A 19,872-nucleotide genomic window follows, 5' to 3' on the forward strand; every position below is an offset into this window, starting at 1 on the left:
TGCAGTTGCGGGTCTGTGGACAGAACCGGAATTGCATTGGCATATCAATTGCCTCGAGTTGTTAGTAGTACAACTCGAGTACTGCGCCGCCTCAAGGGGCTGCTACGTGGCAAACATGTACTGGTCCATACGGACAGCATGGCAGCCGTTGCGTACATCAACCGTCAGGGTGGTCTACACTCCCGTCGCATGTTCCAACTCGCCCGCCACCTGCTCCTGTGGAGTCAGAAGCAGCTGAGGTTGCTTCGGGCCATTCATGTCCCTGGTGCGCTCAACCAGACAGCCAATGAGCTTTCTCGGCAGGCAGCACCTTCGGGAGAGTGGCGACTCCACCCCCACGCGGTCCAGCTGATATGTGACCAGGGCCCTGGGGCCTACGCAAGTATGTGTTTCCCCCAGTGAGCTTTCTTGCACAGACTCTGTGCAAAGTCAGGGAGGACGAGGAGCAGGTCTTGTTAGTTGTACCTTACTGGCCCAACCGGACCTGGTTCCCAGAACTTACTCTCCTCGTGACAGCCCCTCCTTGGCCCATTACCCTGAGGAAGGACCTTCTTTCTCAGGGACGGGGCACCCTATGGCACCCGTGTCCAGACCTCTGGAATCTTCATGTCTGTCCCCTCTACGAGGCGCCTCTATGCACTGAAGTGGAACCTGTTTGTTGAGTGGTGTTCTTCCCGCTGGGAAGACCCCCGAAGGTGTTCGATTGGTGTCGTGCTTTCCTTCCTGCAAGACGGGTTGGAGCAAAGGCTGTCTCCCTCCACCCTCAAAGTGTACGTTGCCGCAATAGCGGCATACCATGACGCAGTCAAAAGTAAGTCCGTGGGGAAGCACGACCTAATTGTCAGGTTCCTCAGAGGTGCGAGGAGACTAAATCCCCCCTCGCCCAACCTCGGTACCCTCTTGGGACTTAGCTCTAGTGCTCAGAGCACTTCAGAGCCCTCCCTTCGAGCCTTTGGAGTCAATTCAGCTTAAAATCTTGTCAATGAAGACAGTGCTCCTGACTGCTTTGGCCTCTATCAAGAGGGTAGGGGACCTGCACGCACTTTCGGTCAGTGAATCCTGCCTAGAGTTCGGGCCTGGTAACTCTCACGTTATACGTGCCCAAAGTTCCCACCACTCCCTTCCGGGATCAGGTGGTGAACCTGCAAGTGCTGCCTTCGGAGGAGGCAGACCCAGCCCTGGCTTTGCTGTATCCGGTCCGCACTCTTCATGTTTACATTGAACGGACTCAAAGCTTTCGGACCTCAGAGCAACTCTTCGTCTGTTACGGAGGCCAGCAGAAGGGATAGGCTGTCTCCAAGCAGAGGTTAGCCCACTGGATAGTGGATGCTATAGTTTTGGCTTACCAGTCCCAAGACGTGCCTTGCCCATTCGGGTTGCGAGGTCACTCCACTAGGAGTGTAGCATCCTTCTGGGCGCTGGCTCAAGGCGGCTCGCTGACAGACATTTGTAGAGCTGCGGGCTGGGCAGCACATAACAGGTTCGCTAGATTCTATAGCCTCCGTGTAGAGCCGGTATCTTCCCGCATCCTCGCCCCTGGTGGCCAGGAGCGCTAAGTGCCCGTTCTAAGTGTCGGCTTGCAGCGCCACTCCCGCCCTCTGGGCCGGATACGTGCGTCTATTGTCTCCAGTTGTGTTCCCCGGGAAACCGGCTAACCCTGTCGAGATACTCTGTGACCCCATGCGATGTCAGACGTGGCAGACCGTCTGATGCTAGGCCTGCACCCGTATGCTTGTGGAACGTGGTTGTAGGCTGGGTCCATATGTAACGGTTCCCTCACGGCAACCCCATATGTGTATTCTCCACGGTACCAGCTACCCCAACAGCTAGCTCCATGTCTTTCCCTTGACAGAGTCCGCTCTGTCGTCTCTGGGCGTGTTCTTTCCCCCCTACAATTAGGTTGGAACCACCCCAAAGACTGCCATATGTTGCACTAACCTGCCAGGTTAGTCCTTATGTGTATTCCACCACCAATCCTTCCCTGAAGGACGTGGCCCCGCAGCGTAGCTTCTTCCGAGACGGGCACGCTTCCCAGCGTTCAGTAGTCACTCTAAGTGGGTCTTGCAGAAACAGCAGTGACTGACCTCCCTGCTTGGAGCCCTGACTTCCGTACCATACTAGACGGTCCAGTGCGCTCAAGCAGGACGCTGGAAGGGCCAGCATCCTGGTATTTTCCAGAGGGATCCCAATTCGTCGGTTCAGTTCCGACGTACGTTGAACGTGACCAACTGAAAGGGAACGTCTCGGTTACGTATGTAACCCTCGAGAAGGGAATGGAGACGTACGTCCCGTCGCCAGGTGCTGTGCTTCCGCTAGGAGCCCAGTCACGGATTCGGCTCCTCAGCAGAAAAAAAGCATTGATCTGCCATTCCACTTCCTATTTATACCCGCGCTGCGGGGCGGATCGTGGAATGTGCGGATCACATGCCAATCTCCGATTGGCTCATTTTTATACACACAAAGTGGATAGGTCTCTGAGGTCAGATCCCTATTTGTCGATTCAGTTCCGACGTACGTCTCCGTTCCCTTCTTCAGGGAACAAGGGTTACATACGTAACCGAGACGTTTTCAGTACATAACCTAATGTCAAGGATGAATTAATGATATTAAGAAGAGTTATCTATGACCTCTGGAAGCATCTCTTTTAGTAGCTTAGTGGGTATAGGGTCAAGCACACATTGTTGATTTTGATTATTTAACGACTTTAGCCAATTCTTCTTCTTCTTTTTCCTCTGTGACACTACAAAGCTTCAATCTTTATCAATCTTATAAGTAAAGAAGTTCATAAAGTCATTACTGCTGTGCTGTTTGCAAACATTCGAATTTGAAGCTTGATTTTTGGTTAATTTAGCCACTGTATCGAATAATTGTGTTTGATTTCGAAGAGTTGAGAAATAAGCAAATCTAACAGTTTTTACAGTCTTTCCGTAGACTGCAGCAATATCTGTAGCAATCAAGCTTTCTTTCCACTAATTGCGAAAAACTTCCAGTTTTGTTTACTTCCAGCTGCGCATTTTTCTGGCTGCTGTTTAAAGGTCCCAAGTGTGCTCGTTGTACCATGCTGTTGGACTATTTTCATTAATCCTCTTTAAGCGCAGAGGAGCAACTGTGCCTATGTTACGTTGCTGAAGGAAAACAGGACGATCCAAAAGCGATTCATATACTAATTTAATTCTCACATAATCTGTACATAGTTCACATAAAGTCCGAAGACATCTGAGGACAAACTGAGTCTGAGGCAGACAAAGGCAGAGCATACGGAAAGTCCAGATAGCAGATGAACAGCCAGGCATAAAGTATTATTTATTAACATTTGCGGTTTAATATTCACAGACTCTAACAGAATAAACGTACCTCACAATCATCTGCTGGATCAGTTGCTCTTAGAAAAAAAAAAAACACCTTTTCTTCTCAGGTAAATTGCAGGATTTTTCCTCACCACATCTCAAACAATGTAAAGTTCTTGCACACTGTTGAGACTGTTCGCATGGATTGCATCAGTATTTGACAAAAGAATGCACACTCCGTGGACGTGGCCTCTAACAAAGAGGCTCGCAAACGACTGACATCTCTCTCTTTTCAAACAGATTACTTAACCCAGATTATTTGTTTTTGACATTTCAAAAACCTGACATTTCAAAGTGTCTTTAGATATGTCTCATGTTTGTGTGATAAGTATTCACTAAGTTACAGTTTATTTTCTGAAGAGAATAGAAAAGACTTGATTGAGAGAGAGGCTGCAGATCGCACAACATGTTTGTTTTCTTTATTTTTCAAAAAGCATTCTGTTTTTATTTTGACTGTACACAAATAAAAATAGAAATTTACTAGATTATAATGATGTATAACACTTGCCTGTATATCCTAAATCAACTGAGTATTTTGAGTCTCTTTCGCACAAACCCCCCCCCAAAAAAACAAAGGCGGAGGTGCTGTCGCTTTTGCCGACTTACAGAGAGTTTGATCAATTTATTTGCCAAAACCCATCATATCAGCCCCCAGGCCGATGTACTGTGCAGGTTCAATTAAAAAAATATATATTATCCATCCATTCTCCAAACCACTTGTGCTTATAAATGCTGGAGCCTATCCCAGTGTCTCAGGGCTAAAACTAACGTGTCTTCCATATAAATGCTGCATTTTAACAGTGCTTTAAAAAGATCTCTTTTGTTCATGACAGTTGCTTTCCAAAGCATCAGCAGTGATCCCTGCTATAACTATGAGTCTCTGGATCGTCCCTGGAGAGCCAACAACGAAAGTGGAGATAACATTTGTGATGAATCGTTCTCCTGGAATGGCTGGTACCGCCTTTTCTACAATGGAATGGACATCCAGATGTCAGAGACTTGTGTTAGTTCATTCACCTGTAAAACACAGATCAATCTGTGGCTCAGTGATCCTCACCCTCAGATAGAGGATGGAGTGATGATCAGGGAGGTCTGTGGTAGTTATCATTTGGGAGGTTGCTGTGATTACAAAACAATACCTATCCAAGTGAAAGCGTGTCCAGGCAATTACTATGTCTATGAACTTGTGAATCCACTAATCGGGTGTGCTGGATACTGTACAGGTAATGCGCTTTCCTCCACTTATTAACAAAGACTTTAAAACCTTTTGAAAGGATTTCAGTCATGTTTTGAATTTCCTTCTATTTAGATGTCAACACTATTTCACAGGCAGTTTCCATTGTGAATCCAGATATAATCACTGGATACAAAATCCCCTTGAGTAAGTTGTACACAGTAAATACAATGATATACTGTATATGAATACAGGATATTAAAAATATCTAAAAGTCTTTGTTTTGCGAGGATTCCGCATCATATTACGCAGTCATGTAACGTACAGTACAAATGGCTAAATAACATTATAATGATTACTATATTTGACTAGACCAAATTATGCCTCAAGTTCCTTGTTTTGATTTCTCACTAACAGATTATGATCCTTGCAATAACTACAACATACTCGATAACTACTGGAGAGGTGCAATCATTTACTGGTATACAGACGGATATGTAAATAGACATGATGACGCTCGTGTAGAATGGGATGGCTGGTATCGACTCTTCATGAATGGATCAAGTGCTCAGATGCCGGAGTGGTGTATGTCTTACATGTCATGTGGAGGTTTTAGTTCTCTGTGGCTTGGTGACTCTCATCCTCGGCTGGAAGATGGAGTTGTTACTCGTGAAATTTACGCCTCCCGTAATGATCAGTGCAGTCACTCCAGATCTAATCCAATCCAAGTCAAAGCTTGTTCTGGAAATTATTATGTCTACAAATTTACCAGGCCGGCTCTTTCAATCCCAGCTCCTGTATATTGTGCAGGTACATTCATTAATCATTGTATTTGTCATTTTCATTAATTGTTTAAAGACCTTAAATAAGTTGTTTTTTTTCTTCAAATTTTTTTGAATTCATTTTTAAGTGCCTTTCATCACCTCAAGTGTCGACCCCTGCTACAACTATACCAGTGTGAATGAGCCTTGGAGAGCGACTGACAACTCTTACTACAATAACCAAATCACCTGTGATTATAATGTGGAGTGGAATGGCTGGTACAGGCTGTTCTACAATGACCAAAATGCTCAGATGCCAGAATCATGTGTAAAACAGTACAGGTGTGGCACTAGTGACCCACTGTGGCTTAACGGCCCTCACCCACAGCTGAAAGATGGACTGGTCACCCGTCAGGTCTGTGTCTCCTCATGGAGGGGCTGCTGTACTTACAAATCCCACCCTATAAGAGTCAAAGCCTGTCCAGGAAATTACTATGTTTATGAGTTTGTCAAGCCAATATTTTGTGGAGCTTACTGCATAGGTAGGAGAGCATTTACTCATATGCTTTTAAGTCATTTATTTTGAAAATTATTAATGCTGATATAATATGTTCCTAATACCAGAATCTACAAACCAGTCCATCCTATCAGCATCAACAACAGAGACAATCTTGCCCACTAAATCCATTACTGCTCCAATCACAACCACTGGTAAAGTATTGTCTCAACTTATTTATATATATATATATATATATATATATATATATATATATATATATATATATATATATATATATATATATATATACCGTATTTTCCGGACTATAAGTCGCTCCGGAGTATAAGTCGCATCAGTCAAAAAATGCGTCATGACGCGGAAAAAAACATATATAAGTCGCACTGGACTATAAGTCGCATTAGGGCAGAGCTGCAGCCGCGCGCATGCGAGCACGCGAGCACCCGCGCGCGCATGCGACCACCTGCTCGCGTGCACTCGCTCGTGCCCGCTTCACTGCATAACCCGAGCAGAAGAAAGAAAGTTTGAAGTGAGTGAGAAACTTGTAAGGGACTGGCGAAAAGCAGAGGTTACTTTAATTGTGATGAAGAAGAAAAATAAATCTACTTGCGGACTGTAAGCAAGATGGCCAGAGCTGAAGGAACGAGTCCACAGAGGCTTGAACTCTCTGCCGGGAGAGGCTCTGCCGCGCGAGACGAACGCTGAGTGAATCGTTCTCCGCTGCATGTTTTACTACATGCTGTTTGTATTTTGCAGAATAAGATTTTCTTTATGGGAGCATTTTGTTTGTGTTCAGTCTTTCTAAGTTGTTGTGTATAAGTAAATATTAGGCTACAGGAGCAGCATAGAGCGCATTCTCGCGGATATATGTTTATTCTTGTCAGTCAGTATGAATTAAATTTGATATATAAGTCGCACCTGACTATAAGTCGCAGGACCAGCCAAACTATGAAAAAAAGTGCGACTTATAGTCCGGAAAATACGGTATATATAATTTTCATTTTATGTATACATACATTTCTCATAATATATCTCATATTAAAGGTGCACTATGCAATTTTCCGTCCACTGGAGGGCGCCTATTCAAAACAAATGCATAGTTTGATGCCGCAAAGTGTGAGCGCAGCATCTTGGGAGATGTGGTCTTCTCATCACAGCCGGTGGAAAATAGGACTCGGGCAGAAATCACGTTCATGCATGCGGTTATTAACGTTACTGTAGTGAAGCAGAGCAGGACCGAGTGTTGAGGAGCTGAGCACGGCTGCTGGAGCGATTGGTTATTAACGTTACTGTAGTGAAGCAGAGCAGGACCGAGTGTTGAGGAGCTGAGCACGGCCGCTGAAGCGATTGGTTATTAACGTTACTGTAGTGTAGCAGAGCAGGAGCGAGTGTTGTGGAGCTGAGCACGGCCGCTGGAGCGATTGGTTATTAACGTTACTGTAGTAAAGCAGAGCAGGAGCGAGTGTTGAGGAGCTGAGCACGGCTACTGGAGCGATTGGTTATTAACGTTACTGTAGAGAAGCAGAGCAGGAGCGAGTGTTGTGGAGCTGAGCACGGCTACTGGAGCGATTGGTTATTAACGTTACTGTAGTGAAGCAGAGCAGGAGCGAGTGTTGTGGAGCTGAGCACGGCTACTGGAGCGATTGGTTATTAACGTTACTGTAGTGAAGCAGAGCAGGAGCGAGTGTTGTGGAGCTGAGCACGGCCGCTGGAGCGATTGGTTATTAACGTTACTGTAGTGAAGCAGAGCAGGAGCGAGTGTTGTGGAGCTGAGCACGGCCGCTGGAGCGATTGGTTATTAACGTTACTGTAGAGAAGCAGAGCAGGACCGAGTGTTGAGGAGCTGAGCACGGCTACTGGAGCGATTGGTTATTAACGTTACTGTAGTAAAGCAGAGCAGGACCGAGTGTTGAGGAGCTGAGCACGGCCGCTGGAGCGATTGGTTATTAACGTTACTGTAGAGAAGCAGAGCAGGACCGAGTGTTGAGGAGCTGAGCACGGCCGCTGGAGAGATTGGTTATTAACGATAGTGTAGTGAAGCAGAATAGGACCGAGTGTTGTGGAGCTGAGCACGGCCGCTGAAGCGATTGGTTATTAACGTTACTGTAGTGAAGCAGAGCAGGAGCGAGTGTTGAGGAGCTGAGCACGGCCGCTGGAGCGATTGGTTATTAACGTTACTGTAGTGAAGCAGAGCAGGAGCGAGTGTTGTGGAGCTGAGCACAGCCGCTGAAGCGATTGGTTATTAACGTTAGTGTAGTGAAGCAGAGCAGGAGCGAGTGTTGAGGAGCTGAGCACGGCCGCTGGAGCGATTGGTTATTAACGTTACTGTAGTGAAGCAGAGCAGGACCGAGTGTTGAGGAGCTGAGCACGGCCGCTGAAGCGATTGGTTATTAACGTTACTGTAGTGAAGCAGAGCAGGAGCGAGTGTTGAGGAGCTGAGCACGGCCGCTGGAGCGATTGGTTATTAACGTTACTGTAGAGAAGCAGAGCAGGAGCGAGTGTTGAGGAGCTGAGCACGGCCGCTGGAGCGATTGGTTATTAACGTTACTGTAGTGAAGCAGAGCAGGAGCGAGTGTTGAGGAGCTGAGCACGGCTGCTGGAGCGATTGGTTATTAACGTTACTGTAGAGAAGCAGAGCAGGAGCGAGTGTTGAGGAGCTGAGCACGGCCGCTGGAGCGATTGGTTATTAACGTTACTGTAGAGAAGCAGAGCAGGACTGAGTGTTGAGGAGCTGAGCACAGCCGCTGGAGAGATTGGTTATTAACGTTAGTGTAGGGAAGCAGAGCAGGAGCGAGTGTTGTGGAGCTGAGCACGGCCACTGGAGCGATTGGTTATTAACGTTACTGTAGTGAAGCAGAGCAGGAGCGAGTGTTGAGGAGCTGAGCACGGCTGCTGGAGCGATTGGTTATTAACGTTACTGTAGAGAAGCAGAGCAGGACCGAGTGTTGAGGAGCTGAGCACGGCCGCTGGAGCGATTGGTTATTAACGTTACTGTAGTGAAGCAGAGCAGGAGCGAGTGTTGTGGAGCTGAGCACGGCCGCTGGAGCGATTGGTTATTAACGTTACTGTAGAGAAGCAGAGCAGGAGCGAGTGTTGAGGAGCTGAGCACGGCCGCTGGAGCGATTGGTTATTAACGTTACTGTAGAGAAGCAGAGCAGGAGCGAGTGTTGTGGAGCTGAGCACGGCCGCTGGAGCGATTGGTTATTAACGTTACTGTAGAGAAGCAGAGCAGGAGCGAGTGTTGTGGAGCTGAGCACGGCCGCTGGAGCGATTGGTTATTAACGTTACTGTAGTGAAGCAGAGCAGGAGCGAGTGTTGAGGAGCTGAGCACGGCCGCTGGAGCGATTGGTTATTAACGTTACTGTAGTGAAGCAGAGCAGGACCGAGTGTTGAGGAGCTGAGCACGGCTGCTGGAGCGATTGGTTATTAAGGTTACTGTAGAGAAGCAGAGCAGGACTGAGTGTTGAGGAGCTGAGCACGGCCGCTGGAGCGATTGGTTATTAACGTTACTGTAGAGAAGCAGAGCAGGAGCGAGTGTTGAGGAGCTGAGCACGGCTGCTGGAGCGATTGGTTATTAACGTTACTGTAGTGAAGCAGAGCAGGAGCCAGTGTTGTGGAGCTGAGCACGGCCGCTGGAGCGATTGGTTATTAACGTTACTGTAGAGAAGCAGAGCAGGAGCGAGTGTTGAGGAGCTGAGCACGGCTGCTGGAGCGATTGGTTATTAACGTTACTGTAGTGAAGCAGAGCAGGACCGAGTGTTGTGGAGCTGAGCACGGCCGCTGGAGCGATTGGTTATTAACGTTACTGTAGAGAAGCAGAGCAGGACTGAGTGTTGGGGAGCTGAGCACGGCCGCTGGAGAGATTGGTTATTAACGTTACTGTAGTGAAGCAGAATAGGACCGAGTGTTGTGGAGCTGAGCACAGCTGCTGGAGCGATTGGTTATTAACGTTACTGTAGAGAAGCAGAGCAGGAGCGAGTGTTGAGGAGCTGAGCACGGCTGCTGGAGCGATTGGTTATTAACGTTACTGTAGTGAAGCAGAGCAGGAGCGAGTGTTGTGGAGCTGAGCACGGCCGCTGGAGCGATTGGTTATTAACGTTACTGTAGAGAAGCAGAGCAGGACTGAGTGTTGGGGAGCTGAGCACGGCCGCTGGAGAGATTGGTTATTAACGTTACTGTAGTGAAGCAGAATAGGACCGAGTGTTGTGGAGCTGAGCACAGCTGCTGGAGCGATTGGTTATTAACGTTACTGTAGTGAAGCAGAGCAGGACCGAGTGTTGAGGAGCTGAGCACGGCCGCTGGAGCGATTGGTTATTAACGTTACTGTAGTGAAGCAGAGCAGGACCGAGTGTTGAGGAGCTGAGCACGGCTGCTGGAGCGATTGGTTATTAACGTTACTGTAGAGAAGCAGAGCAGGAGCGAGTGTTGAGGAGCTGAGCACGGCTGCTGGAGCGATTGGTTATTAACGTTACTGTAGTGAAGCAGAGCAGGAGCGAGTGTTGAGGAGCTGAGCACGGCTGCTGGAGCGATTGGTTATTAACGTTACTGTAGAGAAGCAGAGCAGGAGCGAGTGTTGAGGAGCTGAGCACGGCCGCTGGAGCGATTGGTTATTAACGTTACTGTAGTGAAGCAGAGCAGGACCAAGTGTTGAGGAGCTGAGCACGGCTGCTGGAGCGATTGGTTATTAACGTTACTGTAGTGAAGCAGAGCAGGAGCGAGTGTTGAGGAGCTGAGCACGGCCACTGGAGCGATTGGTTATTAACGTTACTGTAGTGAAGCAGAGCAGGACCGAGTGTTGAGGAGCTGAGCACGGCCGCTGGAGCGATTGGTTATTAACGTTACTGTAGTGAAGCAGAGCAGGACCGAGTGTTGAGGAGCTGAGCACGGCCGCTGAAGCGATTGGTTATTAACGTTACTGTAGTGAAGCAGAGCAGGAGCGAGTGTTGAGGAGCTGAGCACGGCTGCTGGAGCGATTGGTTATTAACGTTACTGTAGAGAAGCAGAGCAGGAGCGAGTGTTGAGGAGCTGAGCACGGCTACTGGAGCGATTGGTTATTAACGTTACTGTAGTGAAGCAGAGCAGGACCGAGTGTTGAGGAGCTGAGCACGGCCGCTGGAGCGATTGGTTATTAACGTTACTGTAGTGAAGCAGAGCAGGACCGAGTGTTGAGGAGCTGAGCACGGCCGCTGGAGCGATTGGTTATTAACGTTACTGTAGTCTAAAGCAGAGCAGGACCGAGTGTTGAGGAGCTGAGCACGGCCGCTGGAGCGATTGGTTATTAGCGTTACTGTAGTGTAAAGCAGAGCAGGACCGAGTGTTGAGGAGCTGAGCACGGCCGCTGGAGCGATTGGTTATTAACGTTACTGTAGTGAAGCAGAGCAGGAGCGAGTGTTGAGGAGCTGAGCACGGCTGCTGGAGCGATTGGTTATTAACGTTACTGTAGTGAAGCAGAGCAGGACCGAGTGTTGAGGAGCTGAGCACGGCCGCTGGAGCGATTGGTTATTAACGTTACTGTAGAGAAGCAGAGCAGGACTGAGTGTTGAGGAGCTGAGCACGGCTGCTGGAGCGATTGGTTATTAACGTTACTGTAGTCTAAAGCAGAGCAGGACCGAGTGTTGAGGAGCTGAGCACGGCTGCTGGAGCGATTGGTTATTAACGTTACTGTAGTGAAGCAGAGCAGGAGCGAGTGTTGAGGAGCTGAGCACGGCCGCTGGAGCGATTGGTTATTAACGTTACTGTAGTGAAGCAGAGCAGGAGCGAGTGTTGAGGAGCTGAGCACGGCTGCTGGAGCGATTGGTTATTAACGTTACTGTAGTGAAGCAGAGCAGGAGCGAGTGTTGAGGAGCTGAGCACGGCCGCTGGAGCGATTGGTTATTAACGTTACTGTAGTGAAGCAGAGCAGGAGCGAGTGTTGAGGAGCTGAGCACGGCTGCTGGAGCGATTGGTTATTAACGTTACTGTAGTGAAGCAGAGCAGGACCGAGTGTTGAGGAGCTGAGCACGGCCGCTGGAGCGATTGGTTATTAACGTTACTGTAGTGAAGCAGAGCAGGAGCGAGTGTTGAGGAGCTGAGCACGGCTGCTGGAGCGATTGGTTATTAACGTTACTGTAGTAAAGCAGAGCAGGAGCGAGTGTTGAGGAGCTGAGCACGGCCGCTGGAGCGATTGGTTATTAACGTTACTGTAGTGAAGCAGAGCAGGACCGAGTGTTGAGGAGCTGAGCACAGCTGCTGGAGCGATTGGTTATTAACGTTACTGTAGTAAAGCAGAGCAGGAGCGAGTGTTGAGGAGCTGAGCACGGCCGCTGGAGAGATTGGTTATTAACGTTACTGTAGTGAAGCAGAGCAGGACCGAGTGTTGAGGAGCTGAGCACGGCTGCTGGAGCGATTGGTTATTAATGTTACTGTTGTGAAGCAGAGCAGGAGCGAGTGTTGAGGAGCTGAGCACGGCCGCTGGATCGATTGGTTATTAACGTTACTGTAGTAAAGCAGAGCAGGACCGAGTGTTGTGGAGCTGAGCACGGCCGCTGGATCGATTGGTTATTAACGTTACTGTAGTAAAGCAGAGCAGGACCGAGTGTTGTGGAGCTGAGCACGGCCGCTGGAGCGATTGGTTATTAACGTTACTGTAGTATAGCAGAGCAGGACCGATTGTTGAGGAGCTGAGCACGGCCGCTGGAGCGATTGATTATTAACGTTACTGTAGTAAAGCAGAGCAGGACCGAGTGTTGAGGAGCTGAGCACGGCTGCTGGAGCGATTGGTTATTAACGTTTTTGTAGTGAAGCAGAGCAGGACCGAGTGTTGAGGAGCTGAGCACGGCCGCTGGAGCGATTGATTATTAACGTTACTGTAGTAAAGCAGAGCAGGACCGAGTGTTGTGGAGCTGAGCACGGCCGCTGGAGCGATTGGTTATTAACGTTACTGTAGTGAAGCAGAGCAGGAGCGAGTGTTGAGGAGCTGAGCACGGCCGCTGGAGCGATTGGTTATTAACGTTACTGTAGTAAAGCAGAGCAGGACCGAGTGTTGAGGAGCTGAGCACGGCCGCTGGAGCGATTGGTTATTAACGTTACTGTAGTAAAGCAGAGCAGGACCGAGTGTTGTGGAGCTGAGCACGGCCGCTGGAGCGATTGGTTATTAACGTTACTGTAGTGTAGCAGAACAGGACCGAGTGTTGTGGAGCTGAGCACGGCTGCTGGAGCGATTGGTTATTAACGTTACTGTAGTAAAGCAGAGCAGGACCGAGTGTTGTGGAGCTGAGCACGGCTGCTGGAGCGATTGGTTATTAACGTTACTGTAGTGAAGCAGAGCAGGAGCGAGTGTTGAGGAGCTGAGCACGGCTGCTGGAGCGATTGGTTATTAACGTTACTGTAGAGAAGCAGAGCAGGAGCGAGTGTTGAGGAGCTGAGCACGGCCGCTGGAGCGATTGGTTATTAACGTTACTGTAGTAAAGCAGAGCAGGACCGAGTGTTGTGGAGCTGAGCACGGCTGCTGGAGCGATTGGTTATTAACGTTACTGTAGTAAAGCAGAGCAGGACCGAGTGTTGTGGAGCTGAGCACAGCTGCTGGAGCCATTGTTAAACAAATGCCCGCCTCGCAAATACCGGGACTTTTATTATGATGGGACGGGACACAGTCGCCGGTCGCCTGCACTGATCCGCTCTTCCGGTTATGATTTTGAGGTAATGCAGCTCTGTTTATCATATTAGATACATTTAAGTGTGTTTAAAACGATGTTTTGACGTTACTCCGTGCGTTCACTTGTTCACACTGCTAAGAGTAAAGCGCTCCTGCCAAATAAAAGCCCAAACCGAGGGTAGCGCAGATATGACGCAAGTGACAGGCGACTCCCTCAAACGCAATGCTGAAACGTCCCCGTCCTCAGTTAAAATAGCAATTTTCTCACAATTTACAAATAGTTGGAAACATCTGGGATATTGTAGGTACTCAACTGAACAATATATATATATATATATATATACCTAGTGGTTTTTGGATATTTTACTGCAAAAATACTACATAGTGCACCTTTAACACAAAAGTAACAGGGAGCTTAAATAAAGAGAGTTACAATTTCATATCACAACTACTACAACTGTTCGAATAAGTATGTAACATCATTCAACAATGTATGTTTTTTCTAATTTTTTACTTACAACAGCTCCCCCTGTTGACCCCTGCTACAACTACTATGTGCTAGATGATCCATGGAGAGCAACCAACAATTTATATTCCTCTCAAATAATGTGTGACACTGAGGTTAGCTGGGACGGCTGGTATCGTCTCTTCATTGAGGGTCAGAGCGTTCAGATGCCAGACACATGTGTTGCTGAGTATAGTTGTGGCACTCATGCCCCACTGTGGCTGAACGGAGGACATCCAGCAGTTGAGGATGGAGTGGTCACTCGAGATGTCTGTGGTCACTGGAGAAATAACTGCTGCTATTTCCAATCCAATCCCATTAAAGTCAAAGCCTGTCCAGGAGATTATTATGTCTATGAGTTTACTAACCCAACTGCTTGCAAAATGGCATACTGTGCAGGTAAATATAAAGACACACTTATGTGGGGTAGTGGTGGTTGTACTTATTTTTACTATTGTTTTATACACAATATTCACGTCAACTATCACAAACTATGCATCATTTGTAAGCATGTTCTAAACAGTTTTTGCAATAAATACACCGGAGAGGAAAGGCTTAAATGAAATGCTGACGCACTAGATATTTTAATATTTGCATAATAAATGCCGTACTTATCTTTCGTCTCCTGTCGTTCAGATCAGATCGGCCAAATCCTAGAAACAGCGGCATACATGTCAGTGTAAGAGTTTACTCTTCAAAATGCATCCCAATTTTTAATTCAACAACGAAACAACGAAAAAATAGGGAAAAAAGGCACAAAATGTTTTCTTTTTTTTCAGTTACAGTAATCAATAATGTCCATTTTCAATGAAATATCGATTCTAATCATTATTCTGATGATCTCCCCTTACTGTGGACTCTTCTTCCTCTCATATTAAACTCTCCCAGATCTCTCTGCTTCAATCACAGGCTTTCTGGTCACTCATTTTATACAGGAAGCGCATTACTGGCTCTGTGCATTCACAAATGTTCTGAAAAAAATTGCCTTTTTTAAAGGACGCCGGGTTTTTTTGTTTTTGTTTTTTTTTACAAAAAAAGGAGAGTATCATTCTCAAATTTGAATCAAAACATGTTCCAACATTCAGTTTTATATTTAGGTTATTTTCAGGGCCTTAATATTAAAGTCATTTTTCCCTAATTGAATTTCAATTAAAAAAATAAAATAAAATCCCACTTACATGTATATTTTCCCTTGTTTTACTCTGTTCCTATAATATTTTGCGTTATTATGACTCTTGAGTAAAAAAAAAATTCAAGTGTCTAGTTTAAAATAAGACGAGATTTATGAATATAGACAATAGGGTTTAAGAGCTGCAGACATTTCTATCGGGTATGTTGTTTTCAGAAAATCCTTAAAAATAAGGACGCAGGTTAAGAAGTTAAAGGGTAATTATCTGTGTAGTTACAGGGTAAGTATACATCTACTGGCTGTAATTTAAAGTGGTGTTTCTTCCCTTCTTATTTCATGTAGTTACAGGGTAAATACAATAAAAACACGTGCACTGATATCACTCAGAAATATTTATTTGAAAATAACTTTCAAAACAGTTGGTCTAAATTAAGACACAATTCACTTATATGTTCCCTTGTAGACATGTGTGTTTGCTTTTCCTCTTAGATGTGACAGATCCTTGTTCTGAGCTCAACTGCTCTGAGGATGAATGGTGTGGGATGAAAAATGGTGTTTATGGCTGTTTATGTAAGAAGGACCGACCACAACCACATGCTGGCTCTTTTGGTTGGTATCATTCCACAATTAAATGTGAAATATAAGGTTTTTTTCAATCATTAATGATCTTTTCCCCGATTTCACAGATGAGGCTTAAGCCTAGTCCTAGACTTCAATGCATGTTTGAGCTGTTTTTACTGAACGCATCTTGCACTGTCATATCTAAAACTACATCAGTGCCATTGTTTCATCTCTAGATGCCTTTATTTCTCTCTCAGATTTCTCAGAAACCTGTGAAAGCAGCTCTGGCTCCATGTCTGTGTCTCGCTGTCAGCTCTTTGAGGCTGGTTTTCCAGCTGATGTCTTACACCTCAATGATCCCAGCTGCAAAGGAACGGTCCGGAATGGCAGAGTGGAATTCAATTTTGGTAACGATGAACACATCTGTGGTACAAATTTTGTGGTAGGTTTAACCATTTATAATCTATTTAAAGGGGATGTCTAATGCTTTTTCATACATTCCGATTTATTTACACTGTTAAAGAGTTGGACTCTCATGCTAAACATGGCCAAAGTTTAAATAAATGAGTTGGACATATGGTATGACAGAGTATTTCTGTTCTAAACTCATTCCTTCAGGATTCGTATTAGATTTGTAAAGTTGGTCCTGTTTAACGTCATAGAGGGCAGAATTCCTTGTATGGAAATATTCTTGTCCCAGAAGAGAGTAATCGCACACACACACACACATGAACCAGAGTGAGAGCACACTTCAGAAGTTATCGGCAGCGCTGTCATATTGTTTTTAGAGAACAAAATCAATGTCACTAAAGAAGTGTGTTTCTGGTTGTGAGCAAAAGATAACCTCAGCTTCCCAAAGAATCCAGCGTTAAGGGAACAGTACGCGGTTGGTTTTTCTGGGGAAGTTTTGCAAGTGTGCTTTTTTTTTTTTCCTTGGCATTTCGGTGATGAAACGAGGCCCGGTTTGACGCTGGCTTTGCAGATATTTTGACACAAATCAAGTTTTGTTGGCAATCGGCGCGTAAGTGCACACAATGTTAACAACATGAACATATAGTGAATCAAAACTTCTCCAGGGATAATGCAATGATGCGTTGTGTGTGTGTGTGTGTGTGTGTGTGTGTGTGTGTGTGTGTGTGTGTGTGTGTGTGTGTGTATGTGTGTGCGTGCGTGCACTAATGACTCTTTAGCTCCGCCCTGCACGCCTCCACAAGCTCAACTGTTTTCCGAAAAAACCAGTACAGCTGATCTGTCTTTTATAAATCTTTTAAAACGAAAGACTATTCGGAAATATGAAGGCTGCAATACTACTCTGTAGGTACTCAAGATTAAAATGCAGAAATTGTGTGAACCAATAGAGTTTGACCACCTGGAGAATCTCTACTAGACTTTGAGAAGGTCTGTAAGGGTGCTGAAGAATGAATCCTTCACAACCAAGGACAAGAGCCCAAACAGACCTGCCTAAAGACTCAAAGTCTCAGAGATTCAGTGGGGAAGGGTGCACAACACAATGCCACAAAAGAGACTGGAACTTTTGTTCACCATTAATATGTAACCCGCCATTATTTTACTTGACTGATACAACTTTTTTGGCTTTTCTGATGTTGTTTAATATACAGGTCCTTCTCAAAAAAATAGCATACTGTTGGGTCTTGCGTCTCTCAACTTCCTCTTCACAATATCCCACAGATTCTCTATGGGGTTCAGGTCAGGAGAGTTGGCAGGCCAGTTGAGCACAGTAATACCATGGTCAGTAAACCATTTACCAGTGGTTTTGGCACTGTGAGCAGGTGCCAGGTCGTGCTGAAAAACCAAATCTTCATCTCCATAAAGCTTTTCAGCAGATGGAAGCATGAAGTGCTCCAAAATCTCCTGATAGCGAGCTGCATTGACCCTGCCCTTGATAAAACACAGTGGACCAACACCAGCAGCTGACATGGCACCCCAGACCATCACTGACTGTGGGGACTTGACACTGGACTTCAGGCATTTGGGCATTTCCTTCTCCCCAGTCTTCCTACAGACTCTGGCACCTTGAGTTCCCAATGACATGCAAAATTTGCTTTCATCCGAATAAAGTACTTTGGACCGCTGAGCACCAGTCCAGTGCTGCTTCTCTGTAGCCCAAAAGTGTCTTGACCTGGGGAATGCGGCACCTGTAGCCCATTTCCTGCTCACGCCTCTGGATGTTTCTACTCCAGACTCAGTCCACTGCTTCCGCAGGCCCCCAAGGTCTGGAATCGGTCCTTCTCCACAATCTTCCTCAGGGTCCGCTCACCTCTTGCAGCGTTTTTTGCCACACTTTTTTCCTTCCAATTTTTTGAGATAGGAATTTTGGGTTTTCATGAGCTGTGTGCCAAAATCATCATCAGTATTAAAACAATAAAAGACCTGAAATATTTCAGTTGGTGTGCAATGAATCTAAAATATATGAAAGTTTAATTTTTATCATTACATTATGGAAAATAATGAACTTTATCACAATATGCTAATTTTTTGAGAAGGACCTGTATATATTTATTAATTTTATTAAATACCTTGAATTAGTTTTAGAATTACAAAATGTTATATTTGTTGTCCACAGGCCAACGGCACCCACTTCATCTATGATAACTTTAATCTGGGGACACCGAGGTCAGAGAAAAGCCTGAAGCTTTCTTTCAGCTGTGTTTATCCTCAAACACAAACATTTTCCATGAATGTGGACATCAACCCACTAGAGAGGTGCGGGTCAAAAACAAATTCTGACTTTAGCTTTACTTATTTAAGGAGTAGTTCAACTAAAATATAGACATTTTCTTACCCTAATGTAGTTTAAACCATCATGTCTTGATTTTTGTTCTGTGGAAGAATTATTCTCTGAATTATTCCCTAGATTTGCGTAATGAGCTTTAGAAGCAGAGCTGTCAGACTCATGATCAAATCATTCTGAATTGTTTTGTGAACCAGATTCCTTAAAAAGATCTGACTCAAAAGAGCAACTCACTTACGATTCGAACATCACTACTTTTCTGATCAACTCTTTTGAAACTAGCAAAGAGCTAGTGCGTGTGTCAACATTTTCAGTGAATAAGGACTTTTGGTCTGTTCCTAAAACAAAACTGTCATAAGAAATTTAAAATAGTGCGTGAATATGGAGTATTTTAATTATCCTTTTATGTTGTTATTGTATCTTTTTTTGAACCTCAAAAAATATACCTTTTATGTTTCATGGAAGAACGAAATGACATGCAGTTGAATAAAGGATGACAGAATGACATAGTTTGGGGTTAAGTAATCTTTTAACCATAAAAACAAAAGTATACAAATAAATATGTATACATTTTCCCCCTATTTTATCAGTATTATGCACAGGACTCTTCCCGCTGGTGAAGGCAGATATCGGGTCCGGATGATTCCATATCAGGATGATGAGTTTATCCGGCCCTTCACTGGTAGCGTGGCTGCAGAGCTCGACCAGGAGATGCATGTGGAAGTTCGTGTTGAGGGGTTCGACAGCCGCCAGTTTGCCCTGGTGATGGACAGGTGTTGGGCTACACCTGTGAATGATCCCGATTACAGCATCCGCTGGGATCTCATCCTTTCAGAGTAAATCTGAGCTTTATTAGGATTGGCTGAGATTCTTTATCTCTCAGGATATCAAGGGAAAAGCTTAGGATTCCTAGGATTGTTCAATGGAAACAAAGGAACAAATTTGAATTGTTGATTGTCATTATTGATATTCTCAGGTGTCCCAATCCAAATGATGACACAGTGGAGCTGCTGCAGAACGGCATCTCAACATCCAGCCGTTTCTCTTTTGGGATGAATATCTTCACTGCCAACTCTGCTCATCTTTATCTGCACTGTGCTGTTCACCTTTGCCTTGTGTCAAGCAATCGCTGCTCAACGGTGAGTTTACAAAACTCTTTCATAATAATAAGATTTTATGAGTAATTGATAACAAATATATTTAATCACTTTTCAAATTCAAATATATAAAAATCATGGTTAAATTCTATATTAGAACTAGTAACTAGCAGTGTTGGGACTAACGCATTACAAAAGTAATGCATTACAGTGTAAACTCCACCTGTTTGGCCCAACGTAGGAATCCAACAGCTGGTCGAAGGACTTCTGCGTGTATGTCTTTTTCAGGCACTTCTATAAAGAACACTGCAATTTATTAAAATGTGAAGATCCAATTTTAAATCTGACTCCATGTTGAATTGAATCTGACTCTAATTGTATATAATTTCATTGAGT

At 45.4% G+C, this 19,872-nt stretch overlaps 1 protein-coding gene across 1 annotated transcript in view; it reads left to right on the forward strand.

Moving 5' to 3' along the window:
• Positions 1-19,872, forward strand: part of LOC137083467 (uncharacterized) — a 39,150-nt gene that overhangs the window by 8,575 nt on the left and 10,703 nt on the right. Inside the window, exons 3-13 of the mRNA XM_067449423.1 lie at positions 4,181-4,570; positions 4,657-4,728; positions 4,939-5,331; positions 5,432-5,824; positions 5,907-5,993; positions 13,956-14,336; positions 15,556-15,675; positions 15,885-16,069; positions 18,212-18,351; positions 18,970-19,215; positions 19,356-19,518. Coding sequence (XP_067305524.1) covers positions 4,181-4,570; positions 4,657-4,728; positions 4,939-5,331; positions 5,432-5,824; positions 5,907-5,993; positions 13,956-14,336; positions 15,556-15,675; positions 15,885-16,069; positions 18,212-18,351; positions 18,970-19,215; positions 19,356-19,518 — 2,570 coding nt within the window. The remainder of the gene's footprint in view (positions 1-4,180; positions 4,571-4,656; positions 4,729-4,938; positions 5,332-5,431; positions 5,825-5,906; positions 5,994-13,955; positions 14,337-15,555; positions 15,676-15,884; positions 16,070-18,211; positions 18,352-18,969; positions 19,216-19,355; positions 19,519-19,872) is intronic.

Source organism: Pseudorasbora parva, chromosome 7 (assembly GCF_024679245.1).
Source record: "Pseudorasbora parva isolate DD20220531a chromosome 7, ASM2467924v1, whole genome shotgun sequence".
Lineage (NCBI taxonomy): Eukaryota > Metazoa > Chordata > Actinopteri > Cypriniformes > Gobionidae > Pseudorasbora > Pseudorasbora parva.